The sequence below is a fragment of the Ammospiza caudacuta genome (assembly GCF_027887145.1).
Source record: "Ammospiza caudacuta isolate bAmmCau1 chromosome 35 unlocalized genomic scaffold, bAmmCau1.pri SUPER_35_unloc_2, whole genome shotgun sequence".
NCBI classification, from domain to species: domain Eukaryota; kingdom Metazoa; phylum Chordata; class Aves; order Passeriformes; family Passerellidae; genus Ammospiza; species Ammospiza caudacuta.
The window spans coordinates 1-19,214 of record NW_026682904.1 but is presented as its reverse complement, the minus strand read 5'-3'; the positions used below and the strand labels follow the sequence as shown (position 1 = coordinate 19,214).

The window sequence follows — 19,214 nt, the reverse complement described above, 5'->3', positions numbered from 1 at the left end:
AGATCCCTCAGAACCATCCCAGATCCCTCAGAACCATCCCAGATCCCTCAGAACCATTGCAGAACCTTCCAGAACCTTCCCAGATCCTTCAGAACCATCCCAGATCCCTCAGAACCATTGCAGAACCTTCCAGAACCTTCCCAGATCCCTCAGAACCTTCCCAGATCCCTCAGAACCATTGCAGAACCTTCCAGAACCTTCCCAGATCCCTCAGAACCTTCCCAGATCCCTCAGAACCATTGCAGAACCTTCCAGAACCTTCCCAGAGCGACTCGGTCATCGTGGTCCTGCACAACCCCCTCATCGCAGGGAGATAGAGAATTCCTGATGGGAACATCTTCTGGAACCTTCCGGAACCCTCCCAGATCCTCCTGGAACCTTCCAGAACCTTCTTGAACCATCCCAGATCCCCCAGGAGACCCCAGATCCTCTCCCCACCCCATTCCCGGCCGGATTTTGGGGGATTTTGGGGGGAGTTTTGAGGTTTTCTGGAGGATTTTTGGGAAGGATTTGGGAGGATTTTGAGGAACGATTTTGGGGGGTTGTTTTGGGAAGGATTTTGGGGTTTTTTGGGGAAGGATTTGGGGTCTTTTGGGGGTATTTTGGGGAAGGATTTGGGGGGATTTTGAGAGATTTTTGAGGAAAGGTTTTGGGGTTTCTGGGGGGATTTTAGGGAAGGATTTTGGGGAAGGATTTTGGAGTTTTTTGAGGGATTTTAGGGAAGGATTTTGGGGAAGGATTTTGGAGTTTTTTTGAGGGATTTTCGGGAAGGATTTTGGGGAAGGATTTTGGAGTTTTTTGAGGGATTTTAGGGAAGGATTTTGGGATTTTTTTGGGGGAAGGATTTTGGGGGTTTTCTGGGGGATTTTGAGGGGTATTTTGCAGGTTTTTTTTTTTTTTTGAGGGATTTTCAGGAAGGATTTTGGGGCATCCCCATCAATAAATTCTGCTTTGGTACCGGTGTCACCTCGTGTGTCCCCTCACCCCCCGCCAGGTGTCCCCAAAAAATGACAAAAAAAAAACCCCCAGGAGCATCCAAAGGTTTTTATTCCCAAAAAATCCCAAAAAAAGGAAAAAAGGGGGGGGACACCACGGGGGGGGGGGGGGGGGGGGGGGGGGGAGGGGACAGCAAAGGGGGCGTGTCCCAGTTTGGGGGTGGGGGAGGGGAGGGGTCGGGACCCCCCCTCAGATTTTCTTCTTCTGTGGCCGAACCCTCGGGAAGAGCTGGGGGGGAGAGGGAAGGTGAGACCCCGCCCCAAAAAAATAAAATTTAACCCCAAAAAAATAAAATTTAACCCCAAAAAATAAAATCTAACCCCGAAAAACCAAACCTGACCCCCCAAAAATAAAACCAACCCTAAAAAAATAAAACCCCAACCCCAAAAAAATTCCCCAACCTCAAAAAATTCCCCAACCCCAAAAAACCTTAATCTCAAAAAAAACCCCAATCCCAAAAAAACCCCCCAACCCAAGAAAGCCATAATCCTAAAAAACCCAATCCCAAAAAAAAATTCCCAAAAACCCATCCCAAAAAAATTCCAACTCCAAAAAATGAACCCCAAAAAATAAAACCTCACCCAAAATACAAAACTAAACCCCAATCCCAAGAAACACAACCTAACCTCAAAAGAAACTCAAAAAAACCCGACCCCAAAAAAGAAAAAAACAAACCAATCACAAAAAAACAAAACCCAATCCCAAAAAATTGTAATCCCAAAAAAAAAAAAAAACCCCGACCCCAAAAAATAAAACCTCACCCGAAAAAACACCAATCCCAAAAAATAAACCCCCAACCCCCCCCCAAAAAAAAATCCCAATCCCCCAAAAAAACCCCGGCCCCCCCAAAAAAAATCATAATCCCAAAAAACCCCAATCCACCAAAAAAAAAACCCCAAAAAACAACAACAAAAAAAAACCAACAAAAAAATCATAATCCCAAAAAACCCCAATCCACAAAAAAAACCCCAAAAAAAACAAAACAAAAAAAAAAAACAACAAAAAAATCCCAATCCCCAAAAAACCCCAATCCACAAAAAAAACCCAAAAAAACAAAAAACAAAAAAAAAAAAAACCAAAAAAATCCCAATCCCCAAAAAACCCCAATCCACAAAAAAAAGCCCAAAAAAAAAAAAACAAAAAAAAAAATCCCCAATCCCCCAAAAAACCTCAATCCACAAAAAAAAAAAACAAAAAACAAAAAAACCAAAAAAAACAAAAAAAAAAAAAACCAACAAAAAAATCCCCAATCCCCCAAAAAATCCCAATCCCCAAAATCCCCAACCCCCCAAAAAAAAAAAAAAATACCCCTCCCCAAACAATTCTATAGGACCCCTCCCCAAATAACCCCACAGGACCCCTCCCCCGTGGATTTATCCCTTTAGGACCCCTCCCCAAACCCTCTAAGACCCCTCCCCTATGGATTTTCCCCCCCTCTAAGACCCCTCCCCAAATACCCCACTTCACTCAGGTGACCCCTGGGACCCCTTGGGGCTGTGAGACCCCCACCCAAAAGCACCTCGAGCCCCTCCCCAATGGATTTGTCCCCTCTAAGACCCCTCCCCAATGGATTTCTGCCCTCTAAGACCCCTCCCCAATGGATTTACCCCCTCTAAGACCCCTCCCCAATGGATTTATCCCCTCTAAGACCCCTCCCATATGGATTTACCCCCTCCAAGACCCCTCCCCAATGGATTTACCCCCCCTAAGACCCCTCCCCAATGGATTTATCCCCTCTAAGACCCCTCCCCAATGGATTTATCCCCTCTAAGACCCCTCCCCAATGGATTTATCCCCTCTAAGACCCCTCCCATATGGATTTACCCCCTCTAAGACCCCTCCCCAATGGACTTACCCCCCCTAAGACCCCTCCCCAATGGATTTACCTCCTCTAAGACCCCTCCCCAATGGATTTTTCCCCTCTAAGACCCCTCCCCAATGGATTTTTCCCCTCTAAGACCCCTCCCATATGGATTTACCCCCTCTAAGACCCCTCCCCAATGGATTTATCCCCTCTAAGACCCCTCCCCAATGGATTTGCCCCCCCTAAGACCCCTCCCCAATGGATTTTTACCCTCTAAGACCCCTCCCCAATGGATTTTTACCCTCTAAGACCCCTCCCCAATGGATTTACCCCCTCTAAGACCCCTCCCCAATGGACTTACCCCCCCTAAGACCCCTCCCCAATGGATTTACCCCCTCTAAGACCCCTCCCCAATGGATTTCTCCCCTCTAAGACCCCTCCCCAATGGATTTATCCCCTCTAAGACCCCTCCCCAATGGATTTCTCCCCTCTAAGACCCCTCCCCAATGGATTTCTCCCCCCTAAGACCCCTCCCCAATGGATTTTTCCCCTCTAAGACCCCTCCCCAATGGATTTACCCCCTCTAAGACCCCTCCCCAATGGATTTACCCCCCCTAAGACCCCTCCCCAATGGATTTCTCCCCCACAGACCACCCCCAGAGCCCCGTGGGCCCCCTCCTCACCCCGAAGTAGTTGCGGGGCACGTATCCCTCGTGGCCGTAGAGGGACCCCCACCACCAGTCGAGCTCGTCGGGGGGCTCGCGGCGCAGCACGGTCACCGGCTCCCCCTCGCGGAACGACAGCTCGTCGCCGAACTCGGCGCTGTAATCCCAGAGCGCGTACACCACGCCGCTGTTCAGCACGCCCATGCCCTGCTCCACCTCTGCGGGGACACCCCAAAATCCGGGTTAACACCCCAAAACCATCCCGATATCCCAAAACACAGCTGGTACCCAAAAACAGCCATAGAGACCCCAAAAAATCCCAAATATCCCCACCCGACATGACCCCGGTGTTCGGCACGCCCGTGCCCTGCTCCACCTCTGCGGGGACAGGAGAGACACCCCAAAACTGAGATTGTTACCCCAAAATCCAGATTAGCACCCCAAAACTGCCCCGGTACCACCATATTGGCAGAAATCCCAAAATATCCCCAAATATCCCCACCCGACACCACGCCGCTGTTCAGCACGCCCATGCCCTGCTCCGCCTCTGCGGGGACACCCCAAAACCGAGATTGTCACCCCAAAACCCCCCCGGTATCCTTGCATTGACAGAAACCCAAAACATCCCCAAATATCCTCAAAAATCCCCAAATATCTGCAACTATCCCCAAATCCCCGCTGTTCAGCACGCCCATGCCCTGCTCCACCTCTGCCGGGACAGGAGAGACACCCCAAAATCTAGATTAGCGCCCCAAAACTGTCCTGAAACCCACAAACTGCCCCCGTGCCCAAAAACATCCATAGGGACCCCAAAAAAATCCCAAATAACCCCACCCGACATGACCCCGGTGTTCGGCACGCCCATGCCCTGCTCCACCTCTGCGGGGACACCCCAAAACTGAGATTGTTACCCCAAAATCCAGATTAACACCCCAAAACTGTCCCGAGACCCACAAACCAGCCCTGTACCCAAAAACATCAATAGAAACCCTAAAAATCCCCAAATATCTTCAATATCCTCAATCTCCCCAAATCCCCGCTGTTCAGCACGCCCGTGCCCTGCTCCACCTCTGCGGGGACACCCCGAAACACAAAATGTCACCCCAAAACCGTCCCTGTATCCAAAAACATCCATAGACACTCCAAACATCCTTAAATATCCTCATAAACCCCAGTCCCTCCCAGTACAAACCAGTGCTCCCAGTACAAACCAGTGCTCCCAGTACAAACCAGTCCACACCAGTGCGGTAGCTGGAGCAGTCGGCGTAGCCCTCGCGATACGGGGCGCACCGTAAACCCCATAAACCCCCAATCCCAGAACCCCATAACCCCCATAACCCCCATAACCCCCATAACCCCACATCCCCGTGCTCCCAGTCCCTCCCAGTGCTCCCAGTACAAACCAGTCCACACCAGTGCGGTAGCTGGAGCAGTCGGCGTAGCCCTTGCGGTACGGGTCACACCATAAACCCCATAAACCCAATAACCCAGAACCCCATAACCCCCATAACCCCCATAACCCCACATCCCCTGGTTCTCCCAGTCCCTCCCATGACCCCCAGCCCCTCTCCCAGTCCCTCCCAGTACAAACCAGTACAGACCAGTGCGGTAGCTGGAGCAGTCGGCGTAGCCCTCGCGGTACGGGTAACACCATACACCCCGTACACCCCATAAACCCCACATCCCCCACATCCCCAGTCCCTCCCATGACCCCCAGTCCCTCCCAGTACAAACCAGTACAAACCAGTACACACCAGTGCGGTAGCTGGAGCAGTCAGCGTAGCCCTCGCGGTACGGGTCACACCATAAACACCATAAACCCCCATAAACCCCATAAACCCCATAACCCCCATAACCCCACATCCCCTGGTTCTCCCAGTCCCTCCCATGACCCCCAGCCCCTCTCCCAGTCCCTCCCAGTACAAACCAGTACAGACCAGTGAGGTAGCTGGAGCAGTCGGCGTAGCCCTCGCGGTACGGGTCGCATTTCTCCACCGCCAGGCTGCCGTCGCTGGCCGTGGTGGCGAAGATGGCGGCGCCGTGGCGCACCAGGGCCACGCACACGCCCGTGTCGTTGCACGAGGCCGCGCAGTGCAGGGGGGTCCTGGGAAACCCCAAAAATCCCAAAAATCAGGGGTTGCACCCCAAAAGTTGGGGGAACACCCCAGAAGTTGTCCCCACTGTCCCCACTGCCCCCATTGTCCCCCCATGTCCCCATTGTCCCCACTGCCCCCATTGTCCCCCCATGTCCCCAATGTCCCCCGATGTCCCCAGTGTCCCCAATGTCCCCCCATTATCCCCAGTGTCCCCATTGTCCCCAATGTCCCCACTGTCCCCACTGTCCCCATTATCCCCATTGTCCCCAATGTCTCCATTGTCCCCAATGTCCCCAATGTCCCCACTGTCCCCAATGTTCCCAATGTCCCACTGTCCCCAATGTCCCCATGTCCCCATTGTCCCCCCATGTCCCCGCAGTGTCCCTCACCAGCCGTGGCTGTCGGGGGAGTTGACGTTGGCGCCGCTGGCGATCAGGAACTCCACGATGGCGTAGTTGGCGCCGCAGATGGCGTTGTGCAGCGCCGTGATGCCCTCGTCGTTGGGCTGGCTCGGGTCGTTCAGCTGGGGACAGCGCCTGTCACCTCACTGCCACTGGGTGTCCCCACCTGTCACCTCACTGACACCCCCTGTCCCCAGCGTCCCCTCACCGATACCCAGGGACACCTCCAGGACAGCCCCAATGTCCCCGCCTGTCACCTCACTGACACCCGGGGACACCCCCCATGTCCCTGCTGTCACCCAGCCCCACTGTCACCAACCCCATCCCCACCTGTCCCCTCACTGCCACCCACTGTCCCCTCACCGCCACGCGGGGACGCCCGTGGGACACCCCCTGTCCCTGCTGTCCCCTCACTGCCACCCCAGGGGACACCCCTGGGATATCCCTGGTGTCCCCATTGTCACCCAGCCCTGCTGTCCCCAACCCTGTCCCCATCTGTCCCCTCACTGCCACCCGGGGACAGCCCAGGGACACCCCCGGGACACCCTCGATGTCCCTGCTGTCACCCAGCCCCGCTGTCCCCACCTGTCCTCAGTGTCCCCACCTGTCCCCCACCCCTTCTCCGTGTCCCCCACTCCATCCCCAGTGTCCCCAGTCCCCAGTGTCTCCCACTGTCCCCAGTGTCCCCCAGTGTCCCCAGTGTCCTCCACTGTCCCCAATGTCCCCACTGCCCCCATTGTCCCCCCAGTGTCCCCGCTGTCACCTCAGCCACCGCCTGCTGCACCACGTCCAGCTGCCATTGCCCCTCCCAGTGTCCCTGGTGTCCCCAATGTCCCCAATGTCCCCAGTGTCCTGGTGTCCCCAGTGTCCCCAATGTCCCCCCAGTGTCCCCACTGTCACCTCAGCCACCATGTCCAGCTCCCACTGCCCTCCCAGTGTCCCCAATGTCCCCAATGTCCCCAATGTCCCTGCTGTCACCTCAGCCACCGCCTGCTGCACCACGTCCAGCTCCCACTGCCCTCCCAGTGTCCCCAATGTCCCCAGTGTCCTGGTGTCCCCGTTGTCCCCGTTGTCCCCCCAGTGTCCCCGCTGTCACCTCAGCCACCGCCTGCTGCACCACGTCCAGCTCCCCGGTCAGGGCCGCGTCCAGCAGCAGCACCAGCGGGTTCAGCCGCACCCGCGCCCCGGGGCGGCGCCGCGGCGAGGAGGGGTCGCGCAGCGCCGAGCGCAGCTCCTGTGACACCCGGGACAGGGGACATTGGGGACACCGGGGACACCACCCCGAGACACGGGGACACCACCCCGGGACATTGGGGACATCACCCGGGATGGCCCCGCGGCGAGGAGGGGTCGCACAGCGCCGAGCGCAGCTCCTGCCACGGGGACAGGGGACATTGGGGACACGGGGACACCGGGGACATCACCCTGGACATTGGGGACATCACCCGGGACATTGGGGACATCACCCCGGGACAGTCCCGGGGCGAGGAGGGGTCGCGCAGCGCCGAGCGCAGCTCCTGCGACACCGACAGGGGACATTGGGGACATCACCCTGGGACACTCTGAGACAGCCCTGACCCTTGGGGACACCCTCAGACATTGGGGACATCACCCGGGACAGCCCCGAGGCGAGGAGGGGTCGCGCAGCGCCGAGCGCAGCTCCTGTGACACCGGGGACATCACCTTTGACATTGGGGACACCACCCCGGGACAGTCCCGGACCTTGGGGACATCACCTTTGACATTGGGGACACCACCCCGGGACAGCCCTGGACATTGGGGACATCACCTGGGACATTGGGGACGTCACCCCGGGACAGCCCTGGACATTGGGGACATCACTCTGGCCCACCCCGGGGACCCTGGGGACACAGAGGACACCCCCGGGGCATTCCAGGGGACAGGGACACCTCGGGGGTCTCAGAGGGACAATGACACTTAGGAGGGTCCCACAGGGACAGGGACACTGAGGCAGGGTTTCAGAGGGACAAGGGGACACCGTGTGACACTGGGACAGGGTCTCACAGTGACAGGGACACTGCAGAGAGTCCCAGAGGTACAGGGACACTGGGGCAAGGTCCCACAGTGACAATGACACTGGGCAAGGGTCTCAGAGTGACAAGGACCAGGGGGTCCCAGAGTGACAGGGACACTGGGGAGGGTCCCACAGTGACAATGACACTGGGGAAGGGTCCCAGAGTGACAGGGACACCTCGGGGGTCTCCAAGGGACAAGGACCAAGGGGGTCTGAGAGTGACAAGGACACCTCGGGGGTCTCAGAGTGACAAGGACCACGGGGTCCCAGAGTGACAGGGACACTGGGGAAGGGTCCCACAGTGACAGGGACACTGGGGAGGGGTCTTCAAGGGACAATGACACCTCGGGGGTCCCAGAGTGACAATGACACCGGGCAGGGTCCCACAGTGACAATGACACTTGGGGAGGGTCCCAGAGTGACAGGGACACTGGGGAGGGTCTCAGAGTGACAATGACACTGGGAGGGGGTCCCTGAGTGACAGGGACACCTTGGGGGTCTCTGAAGGACAAGGATTGAGGGGGTCTCAGAGTGACAGGGACTGGGGGGGTCCCAGAGGGACAAGGACCAGGGGTTCCCAGAGTGACAGGGACACTGTGGAAGGTCCCAGAGTGACAATGACACTGGGGAGGGTTCCAGAGGGACAAGGACCGGGGGGTCTCAGAGGGACAGGGACACCTCGGGGGTCTCAGAGGGACAAGGACCAGGACACTGCGGGAGGGTCCCCAAGGGACAGGGACACTTAGAAGGGTCCCACAGTGACAATGACACTTGGGGGGGCTCCCAGAGTGACAGGGACACCTCGGGGGTCTCAGAGTGACAGGGACACTGGGGAAGGGTCCCACAGTGACAATGACACTCGGGGGGGGGCTCCCAGAGTGACAGGGACACTGAGGAGGGTCTCAGAGGGACAGGGACACCTTGGGGGTCTCAGAGTGACAGGGACACCTCGGGGGTCTCAGAGTGACAGGGACACTGAGGAGGGTCTCAGAGTGACAAGGACACCTCGGGGGTCTCAGAGTGACAAGGACCACGGGGTCTCAGAGTGACACGGACCCTGGGGAAGGGTCCCACAGTGACAATGACACTCGGGGGGGGCTCCCAGAGTGACAGGAACACTGAGGAGGGTCTCAGAGGGACAGGGACACCGTGTGACACTCGGGGGGGGGGGGGTCTCACAGTGACAATGACACCGTGAAGGGTCCCATGGCGGCACCGCCACCGCCCGTCCCCCCGTCCCCGCTCACCTGCCCCGCTCCCGGTGCCGCCGGTGCCGCCGGGGCCGAGCCCTCCACGGCCGGAGCGGGAGGCGGCGGCGGCGACATCGGCACCGGCACCGGCACCGCCGCCTCCCCGCCGCCATCCCCCGGCGCCGCCGCCGCTCCGGGCCGGTGCAGCAGGCGCGGGATCAGCTGCCGGTAGTGGCGGGTGCGCGCCGGGGCGGCGGCGGCACCGGGGCTCTGCTCCATGGAGCCCCGGCGCTTGAGCGGCCGCGGCATCTCGGCCAGCACCCGGGCCACCTCCTGGAACTCGGGCACCCGGCGCGCCTCGGGCGGCAGCAGCGGCTGCAGCCGCGTCGGGCTCAGCGGCCGCGCCGGGGCGGCCTCGGGGGGACCCTCCGGGGGTCCCTCGGGGGGAGCCTCGGGGTCCGAGCAGCGCAGGAGCCGCTCCAGCTCCGCCTCGGGCTCCGGGGGCTCCGGGGGCGCGGGGCGGGGGGCGGCTGCGGAGGGGAAAGGGGGGTGAGACCCCGAAATTGGGGAGGGGGCGCGGGGCGGGAGGCGGCTGCGGAGGGGAAAGGGGGGTGAGACCCCGAAATTGGAGAGGGGAGAGCCTGAAATTGGGGAGGGGGCGCGGGGCGGGGGGGCGGCTGCGGAGGAGAAAGGGGGGGTGAGACCCCGAAATTGGGGAGGGGGAGCGGGGCGGCTGCGGAGGGGAAAGAGGGGGTGAGACCCCGAAATTGGGGAGGGGAGAGACTGAAATTGGGGAGGGGGCGCGGGGCGGGGGGCGGCTGCGGAGGGGAAAGGGGGGTGAGACCCCGAAATTGGGGAGGGGGCGCGGGGCGGCTGCAGAGGGGAAAGGGGAAAAGCTCGGAATTGGGGAGGGGGCGCGGGGCGGGGGGCGGCTGCGGAGGGGAAAGGGGGGGTGAGACCCCGAAATTGGGGAGGGGGAAAGAGGGGTGAGTGGTGCGGAATTGGGGAGGGGGCGCGGGGCGGGGGGCGGCTGCGGAGAGGAAAGGGGAAAAGTTCGGAATTGGCGAGGGGGAGAGCTCGAAATTGGGGAGGGGGCGCAGGGCGGCTGCAGAGGGGAAAAGGGGGTGAGGGGCACGGAATTGGGGAGGGGGAGAGCCCGAAATTGGGGAGGAGAAAAGGGGGCAGAGCCCGGAATTGGGGAGGGGGAAAGGGGAAGAGTCCGAAACTGGGGAGGTGGGAGTGAGGGAGGGGGTAGGAAAACGGGGAGGGAAGGGCAAAATCCCCACGGGCCCCTCCCCAAATTGGGTGGGGAAGGGACGAATCCCCTTTTTACTCCCCCAAATCTGCTTTTACCCCCCAAATTCCCTTTTTACCCCCCAGACCCCCATTTTATGCCCCAAACTCCCCCTAAACCCACAAAGTCCCCATTTTACCCCCCCCAAATCCCCACTTTACACCCCAAACTCCCCCCAAATCCCAATTTTACCCCCCCCCAAATCCCATTTTTACCCCCCAAACCCCTCTCACCTTCCCCCCCAGCCATTCCGGCCGGGGCCGGGGGCAGCGCCAGGGGCGACCCCCGCGATGATGATGATGGTGATGATGGGGAGGGGGTCCCCCCGAAGAGGGGGATCCCCCTGGGCCCCCAAACTGCCCCCAAAATCCCCTTTATACCCCCCCCAAATCCCCTTTTTACCCCCCAAACTCCCCCTAAATCCCACAAAGTCCCCATTTTACCCCCCCAAATCCCCTTTTTACCCCCCAAACTCCCCCCAAATCCCCTTTTTATCCCCCCAAACCCCCCACAATCCCAATTTTAACCCCCCAAAATCCCCTTTTTACCCCCCCCGAGACCCCCCAAATCCCCATTTTCACCCCCCAAGCCCCTCTCACCTTCCCCCCCAGCCATTCCGGCCGGGGCCGGGGGCAGCGCCAGGGGCGGCAGCTTTTGGGGCGACCCCCGCGATGATGATGATGGTGATGATAATGATGGTGATGATGATGATGATGATGACGATGGGGTCCCCCCGAAGACGGGGGGGATCCCCCGGGGCCCGCCGTGCTCCCAGAACGCGTTCTGCAGCCGGAAGATGACGGAGAGCGGCAGCGCTTTGTGCCGCGGGGGTCTCCCCGGCGGGGCGGGGGGCACCGGGATCCGCGACACCGGCTGCGGGCCGGGGGGCACGGCCGGGCCCGGCTGCCAGCCCCGGGGCAGCGTGCGGGCACCGGGCGGGCACCGGAACGGCGACAGCGGCGTCGCCACGTCCCGGGACACCGTCCCGGCGCCGCCCGGCTCCGGCCGCCGCTCCCCCGGGGACACCTTGTAATTGCGCGGCAGGGTGGCGCTGTGCGAGGCCGAGGCGCCGTCCTGGAAAGGGTTAAAACGGGGTTAAAAATGGGTTAAAAACGGGTTAAACACGGGTTTTAAATGGGGTTAAAAATGGGTGTTAAAACGGGGTTTAAAGGGTCAAAAATGGGGTTTAAAATGGGTTAAAAATGGGCTTAAGATGTTCCGGGGAGGACACCTTGTAATTGCACTGTGCGAGGCCGAGGGGCCGTCCTGGAAAGGGTTAAAACGGGGTTAAAAATGGGTTAAAAACGGGTTAAAAACGGGCTTTAAATGGGGTTAGAAATGGGTGTTAAAACGGGGTTTAAAGGGTCAAAAATGGGGGTTAAAATGGGTTAAATAGGGTTTTAAAGGGTTAAAATGGGGTTAAAAATGGGTTAAAAATGGGTGTTAAAATGAGTTTTAAAAGGGTTAAAAAGGGATTTTTAAAGGGTTAAAAACCCCTCTTAAAGGGGGCTTTAAAAGGGTTAAAAATGGGTTTGAAAAGGGGTTTTGAAAGGGTTAAAGATGGGTGTGAAAGGGTTAAAATGGGGTTTAAAATGGGTTAAAAATGGGCTTAAGATGTTCCAGGGGGGACACCTTGTAATTGCGCGGCAGGGTGGCGCTGTGCGAGGCCGAGGGGCCGTCCTGGAAAGGGTTAAAACGGGGTTAAAAATGGGTTAAAAACGGGTTTTAAATGGGGTAGAAATGGGTGTCAAAACGGGGCTTAAAGGGTCAAAAATGGGGGTTAAAACGGGTTAAAATGGGGGTTTAAAGGGTTAAAATGGGGCTTAAAATGGGTTAAAAATGGGCTTAAGATGTGTCAGGGTGGCGCTGTGCGAGGCGAGGGGGCCGTCCTGGAAAGGGTTAAAACGGGGTTAAAAATGGGTTAAAAATGGGTTTTAAATGGGGGTTAAAAATGGGTGTTAAAAAGGGGTCAAAATGGGGTTAAAATTTGGGGGTTTAAAGGGTTAAAAATGGGTTTAAAATGGGGGTTTTAAAAAGGTTAAAAATGGGGTTTAGAAGGGTGAAAATGGGTTTTAGAAGGGTTAAAAATGGGGGTTTAAAAGGGTTAAAAATGGGGGTTTTAAAAAGGTTAAAAATGGGTTTTAGAAGGGTGAAAATGAGTTTTAGAAGGGTTAAAAATGGAGGTTTAAAAGGGTTAAAAAGGCGTTTTAACCCAGTTTAAAAGGGGTTTAAAGGGTTAAAATGGGTTTTTGGGGTTTTTTTGGGGGGGGTTTTGGGGTTTGGCCCCCCAAATCCGGGGCTCACCTTGCCCGAGTCCAGGCTGGATTCCCTCCAGAGCCCCAGCGAGGGCCGGGCCGGGGGCTCGGGGGGCCCTGGGGGGGACACGGGGAGCACTGAGGGGGGGAGGGGCTCGGGAGACCCCCCCCCAAAAGGTTTGAGCCCAAAAAAAGACTCAGAGTTCCCCCCCCCCCCAAAAAAAGAAAAAAAAATCCTGGAATTTCCCCTTCAAATTAAATCCCAAAAAATGGCCCCGATTTCCCCCCCAAAAAAAGCCCCCAGACCCCCCCCCCCCAAAAAAGCTCTGGACCCCCCCCCCCAAAAAAAAACCCCAAACCTGCAGAATCCTCTCTAAATTCCCCCAAAAAGCCCCCAGACCCCCCCCAAAAAAGCCTCTGGAACCCCTCCCCAAACTAAACCTCCCCAAAAAAAGCCCAAATCGCCCCCCCAAATAAAAGCCCCCAGACCCCCAAAAAAAAGCCCTAAAACCTCTCAAAAACCCCATAAACCACATCAAGTGCCACCCCCCGATGTCCCCCGGTGTCCCCCGGTGTCCCCAGACCCCCCCCAAATCCCCTTCCCCCACTCCCAAGACCCCCCCAAAATCCCCCCAAAAGCCCCAAACACCCCCAAAAAAGCCCAACAAACCCCCATAAACCCCATCAGGTGCCACTCCCCGATGTCCCCCAATGTCCCCTGGTGTCCCCCAATGTCCCCAACCCCTCCCAGATCCCCAAGACCCCCCCCCCAAATCCCCTTCCCCATCCCCAAGACGCCCCAAAAATCCCCAAAACCCCCAAAAAAGCCCCAAAACTCCCCCCAAAAAAAACCCTGCAAGGTGCCACCCCCTCGATGTCCCCCAATGTCCCCCGATGTCCCCCAATGTCCCCTGGTGTCCCCAGACCCTCCCAGATCCCCCCAAATCCCCTTCCCCACTCCAAAAAAAAACCCCAAAAGCCCCAAAACTCCCCCCAAAAAAACCCCTGCAAACCCCCATGAACTCCATCAGGTGCCACCCCCCCGATGTGTCCCGATGTCCCCGATGTCCCCAGGTGTCCCCAGGTGTCCCCAGTGTCCCCAGCCCCCCCAAATCCCCTTCCCCACCCCCAAGACCCCCCAAAAATCCCCAAAACCTCCAAAAAAGCTCCCAAAAAAACCCCTCCAAACCCCCATAAACCCCACCAGGTGCCACCCCCCCGATGTCCCCCGATGTCCCCAGGTGTCCCCAGTGTCCCCAGCCCCCTCTCACGCTCGTAGCCCCCCGGTTTTTTCTCGTAGGCCACGTCCAGGTCGGACTCGTTCCAGCTCCGGTGCGGCCGCCGCTTGAGGCCCAGGTCATCTGGGGGGGACACGGGACAGGCTTGGGGACATGGTGGGGACACGGCTGGGGACATGGTGGGGACACGGGACAGGCTTGGGGACATGGGGACAGGGCTGGGGACAGGGGGACAGCAATGGGGACACGGGGACAGGGCTGGGGACAGGGCTGGGGACATGGTGGGGACATGGCTGGGGACACGGCTGGGGACATGGGGACAGGGCTGGGGACAGGGCTGGGGACAGGGCTCGGGACATGGGGACACGGCTGGGGACAGGGCTGGGGACACGGGGACAGGGCTGGGGACAGGGCTGGGGACACAGGGACACAGGGACACAGGGACACGGGGACAGGGTGGGGACACGGGGACACAGGGACACGGGGACAGGGCTGGGGACAGGGCTGGGGACAGCAAAGGGGACACAGGGATGGTGATGGGTACAGCCCCGGACAGGGCTGGGGACATGGGGACAGCAAGGGGGACACAGGGACAGTGATGGGGGCAAGGGGACAGTGGTGGGGACAGGGCTGGGGACAGCCTCAGAGGGACTGGGGACATGGGGACAGCTACGGGGACAGACCCAGACAGGGTTGGGGACAGCCCAACTGTGCCCCCCCATGTCCCCTCATTGGCCCCCCTTGTTCCCCCCATGTCCCCCCCCCCACTTTATCCCCCCCCTTATCTCCCCTGTCCTCTTCTTATTCCCCCCTTATCTCCCCCATGTCCCTGCCATGTCCCCCCCCTTATCGCCTCTCTGTCCCCCTCATGTCCCACTCTCTGTCCCCTTGCTGTCCCCACCTTGTCCCCCCTTATCCCCCCCATATCCCCCCACATCCCCCCCTTATCCCCCCCCTTATCTCCCCCGTGTCCCCCCCTTATCCCCCCCATATCCCCCCCATATCCCCCCCTTTTCTCCCCCATATCCCCCCCTTTTTCCCCCCATATCCCCCCATACCCCCCCCTTATCCCCCCCCATATCCCCCCACATCCCCCCCTTATCTCCCCCATATCCCCCCTTATCCCCCCCCTTATCTCCCCCATACCCCCCCCTTATCTCCCCCATACCCCCCCCTTTTTCCCCCCATATCTCCCCCTTAACTCCCCTTATCCCCCACTTTATCCCCCCCATATCTCCCCCTTATCCCCTCCTTATCTCCCCCATATCTCCCCTTCTCCCCCCCCTTATCCCCCCTTATCTCCCCCATATCCCCCCCCTTATCTCCCCTTATCTCCCCTATACCCCCCCCTTATCTCCCCCATACCCCCCCCTTTTTCCCCCCATATCTCCCCCTTATCCCCCCCTTATCTCCCCCTTATCTCCCCTTATCCCCCACTTTATCCCCCCCTTATCCCCCCCTTATCCCCCTCTTATCCCCCCCATATCTCCCCCTTATCCCCCCCTTATCTCCCCCCATATCTCCCCTTCTCCCCCCCCCTTATCCCCCCTTATCTCCCCCATATCCCCCCCCTTATCTCCCCTTATCTCCCCCATATCCCCCCCTTATCTCCCTCCTATCCCCCCCTTATCTCCCCCATATCCCCCCCTTGTCCCCCCCCTTATCTCCCCCCTATCCCCCCATATCCCCCCCTTATCTCCCCTTATCTCCCGTTATCTCTCACCCTGTGTCCGGAAGGTTCCGGGGGCGCCGCTCAGGGTCGGGTACAGCGCCTGCACCTCGTACGGGGGGGGGTTCGGGGGTCTCTCGGCGCCGAACGCCCCCCCCGGGGACCCCCCGAGCCCCCCCAGCAGCTCCAGGGGCCGCAGGAGGGGGAGGGGCCGTGGGGAGGGGGCTCTGCCCCCCCCCGGGCCGGGCACCGCCAGCACCTTGGGCCGGGGGGAGGGGGCTCGCTCCAGCTCCGCCCCTCCCCCCCCCCGCCGCCAGGAAATGGGGCTGGGGTCGCCCCAAAGGGTCCCCCGAGACCCCCCCCCAATTCCAGGGCGTCCCCCAGGAGGCTGCGGCGGCCGGAGCGGCTGCGGCCGGGGCTGCTCTGCTCCTGGGAACGAAGGGGGTTAAAGGGGTCGGGAATTTGGGGGTTTAGCGGGGGGGGGGGGGAGACCCCTCCCCGAATTCCCCAAAATCCCCCCCAAAAAAAAATCCCCAAAAGAATCCCGCCAAAAATCCCGAAAAGTATTAAAAAAAAAAAAAAAAAAAAAATCACCCAAAAAACTCCCCTCAAAAATCCCAAAAAAATCCCAAAAAAATCCCCCAAAAAATCCCCTAAAAATAAATTAAAAAAAAAAAAAATCCCCAAAAAAATCCCCCCAAAATCCCCAAATATCCCCCAAAAAAATCCCAAAAAAATCTCCCCAAAATCCCCAAAAAATCCCAAAAATTCTCACTTTGTGGGGGGGTCCGGGCCCGTCGGTCCAGAGGGACTCGAGCTGCCGGGAGAGCTCGTCCACCCTGGCCACGGCCGAGTCCAGCTCCACCTGCTTCAGGTCCATGTGCTGCATGGCCAGCGCTGCAAAGGGATTTAGGAACACGGATTTGGGGTGAGAAACGGGGATTTAGGAACACGGGTTTGGGGTGAGAAACGGGGATTTAGGAACACGGATTTGGGGTGAGAAAAGGGGGATTTAGGAACACGGGTTTGGGGTGAGAAACGGGGATTTAGGAACACGGATTTGGGGTGAGAAAAGGGGATTTAGGAACACGGGTTTGGGGTGAGAAAAGGGGATTTAGGAACACGGATTTGGGGTGAGAAAAGGGGATTTAGGAACACGGATTTGGGGTGAGAAAAGGGGATTTAGGAACACGGGTTTGGGGTGAGAAAAGGGGATTTAGGAACATGGATTTGGGGTGAGAAAAGGGGATTTAGGAACACGGGTTTGGGGTGAGAAAAGGGGATTTAGGAACACGGGTTTGGGGTGAGAAAAGGGGATTTAGGAACATGGATAAGGATTTGGGGTGAGGAACATGGATTTGGGATCATGGATTTGGGGTGAGGATAAAGGATTCATCCACAGCCGTCTCCGGCTCCACCTGCTTCAGGTCCATGTGCTGCATGGCCAGCGCTGCAAAGGGATTTAGGAACACGGGTTTGGGGTGAGAAAAGGGGATTTAGGAACGTGGGTTTGAGTTGGAAAAGGGGGATTTAGGAACATGGATTTGGGGTGAGAAAAGGGGATTTAGGAACACGGATTTGGGGTGAGAAACGGGGATTTAGGAACATGGATTTGGGGTGAGAAACGGGGATTTAGGAACATGGATTTGGGGTGAGAAAAGGGGATTTAGGAACACGGATTTGGGGTGAGAAAAGGGGATTTAGGAACACGGATTTGGGGTGGGAAAAGGGGATTTAGGAACATGGATAAGGGTTTGGGGTGAGGAACATGGATTTGGGATCATGGATTTGGGGTGAGGATAAAGGATTCATCCACAGCCGTCTCCGGCTCCACCTGCTTCGGGTCCATGTGCTGCATGGCCAGCGCTGCAAAGGGATTTAGGAACACGGATTTGGGGTGAGAAAAGGGGATTTAGGAACACGGATTTGGGGTGAGAAAAGGGGATTTAGGAACACGGATTTGGGGTGAGAAAAGGGGATTTAGGAACACGGGTTTGGGGTGAGAAAAGGGGATTTAGGAACACGGATTTGGGGTGAGAAAAGGGGATTTAGGAACACGGGTTTGGGGTGAGAAAAGGGGATTTAGGAACACGGGTTTGGGGTGAGAAAAGGGGATTTAGGAACACGGATTTGGGGTGAGAAAAGGGGATTTAGGAACACGGGTTTGGGTGAGAAAAGGGGATTTAGGAACACGGGTTTGGGGTGAGAAAAGGGGATTTAGGAACATGGATTTGGGGTGAGAAAAGGGGATTTAGGAACATGGATTTGGGGTGAGAAACGGGGATTTAGGAACATGGATTTGGGGTGAGAAACGGGGATTTAGGAACACGGATTTGGGGTGAGAAACGGGGAATTAGGAACATGGATTTGGGGTGAGAAACGGGGATTTAGGAACATGGATTTGGGGTGAGAAACGGGGATTTAGGAACATGGATTTGGGGTGAGAAAAGGGGATTTAGGAACACGGGTTTGGGGTGGGAAAAGGGGATTTAGGAACATGGATAAGGGTTTGGGGTGAGGAACATGGATTTGGGATCATGGATTTGGGGTGAGGATAAAGGATTCATCCACAGCCGTCTCCGGCTCCACCTGCTTCAGGTCCATGTGCTGCATGGCCAGCGCTGCAAAGGGATTTAGGAACATGGGTTTGGGGTGAGAAAAGGGGATTTAGGAACGTGGGTTTGGGGTGAGAAAAGGGGATTTAGGAACACGGATTTGGGGTGAGAAAAGGGGATTTAGGAACACGGGTTTGGGGTGAGAAAAGGGGATTTAGGAACACGGATTTGGGGTGAGAAAAGGGGATTTAGGAACACGGGTTTGGGGTGAGAAACGGGGATTTAGGAACATGGATTTGGGGTGAGAAACGGGGATTTAGGAACACGGATTTGGGGTGAGAAAAGGGGATTTAGGAACACGGGTTTGGGGTGAGAAAAGGGGATTTAGGAACATGGATAAGGATTTGGGGTGAGGAACATGGATTTGGGATCATGGATTTGGGGTGAGGATAAAGGATTCATCCACAGCCGTCTCCGGCTCCACCTGCTTCAGGTCCATGTGCTGCATGGCCAGCGCTGCAAAGGGATTTAGGAACACGGGTTTGGGGTGAGAAAAGGGGATTTAGGAACGTGGGTTTGAGTTGGAAAAGGGGGATTTAGGAACATGGATTTGGGGTGAGAAAAGGGGATTTAGGAACACGGATTTGGGGTGAGAAACGGGGATTTAGGAACATGGATTTGGGGTGAGAAACGGGGATTTAGGAACATGGATTTGGGGTGAGAAAAGGGGATTTAGGAACATGGATTTGGGGTGAGAAACGGGGAATTAGGAACATGGATTTGGGGTGAGAAACGGGGATTTAGGAACACGGATTTGGGGTGAGAAACGGGGAATTAGGAACATGGATTTGGGGTGAGAAACGGGGATTTAGGAACATGGATTTGGGGTGAGAAACGGGGATTTAGGAACATGGATTTGGGGTGAGAAAAGGGGATTTAGGAACACGGGTTTGGGGTGGGAAAAGGGGATTTAGGAACATGGATAAGGGTTTGGGGTGAGGAACATGGATTTGGGA

The 19,214-nt window shown here is 57.5% G+C and overlaps 1 protein-coding gene across 1 annotated transcript; it reads right to left on the bottom strand.

Moving 5' to 3' along the window:
- Nucleotides 1-1,185: 1,185 nt before the first annotated feature.
- On the bottom strand, nt 1,186-16,532 carry PPP1R13L (protein phosphatase 1 regulatory subunit 13 like). The gene is made up of 11 exons (XM_058824545.1): nt 16,438-16,532; nt 15,698-15,969; nt 14,008-14,097; nt 12,786-12,853; nt 11,081-11,555; nt 9,245-9,717; nt 7,059-7,196; nt 5,951-6,084; nt 5,403-5,569; nt 3,484-3,683; nt 1,186-1,224 (listed from the first exon to the last, which is right to left on the bottom strand). The coding sequence occupies exons 1-11, from the start codon at nt 16,530-16,532 to the stop codon at nt 1,186-1,188; spliced, it is 2,151 nt and encodes a 716-aa protein (XP_058680528.1).
- Nucleotides 16,533-19,214: the final 2,682 nt, after the last annotated feature.

What these genes read in the sequence shown, in the direction of transcription:
- PPP1R13L (XM_058824545.1), bottom strand. Translation starts at nt 16,532, where the DNA reads ATGCAGCACATGGACCTGAAGCAGGTGGAGCTGGACTCGGCCGTGGCC. An exon ending in AAAACCGGGGGGCTACGAGC is followed by an intron (nt 12,854 to 14,007) that starts GTGAGAGGGGGC and finishes TGTCCCCCCCAG; the next exon opens with GGCCCCCCGAGCCCCCGGCC. An exon ending in CGGAATGGCTGGGGGGGAAG is followed by an intron (nt 9,718 to 11,080) that starts GTGAGAGGGGCT and finishes TCCCCTCCGCAG; the next exon opens with CCGCCCCCCGCCCCGCGCCC.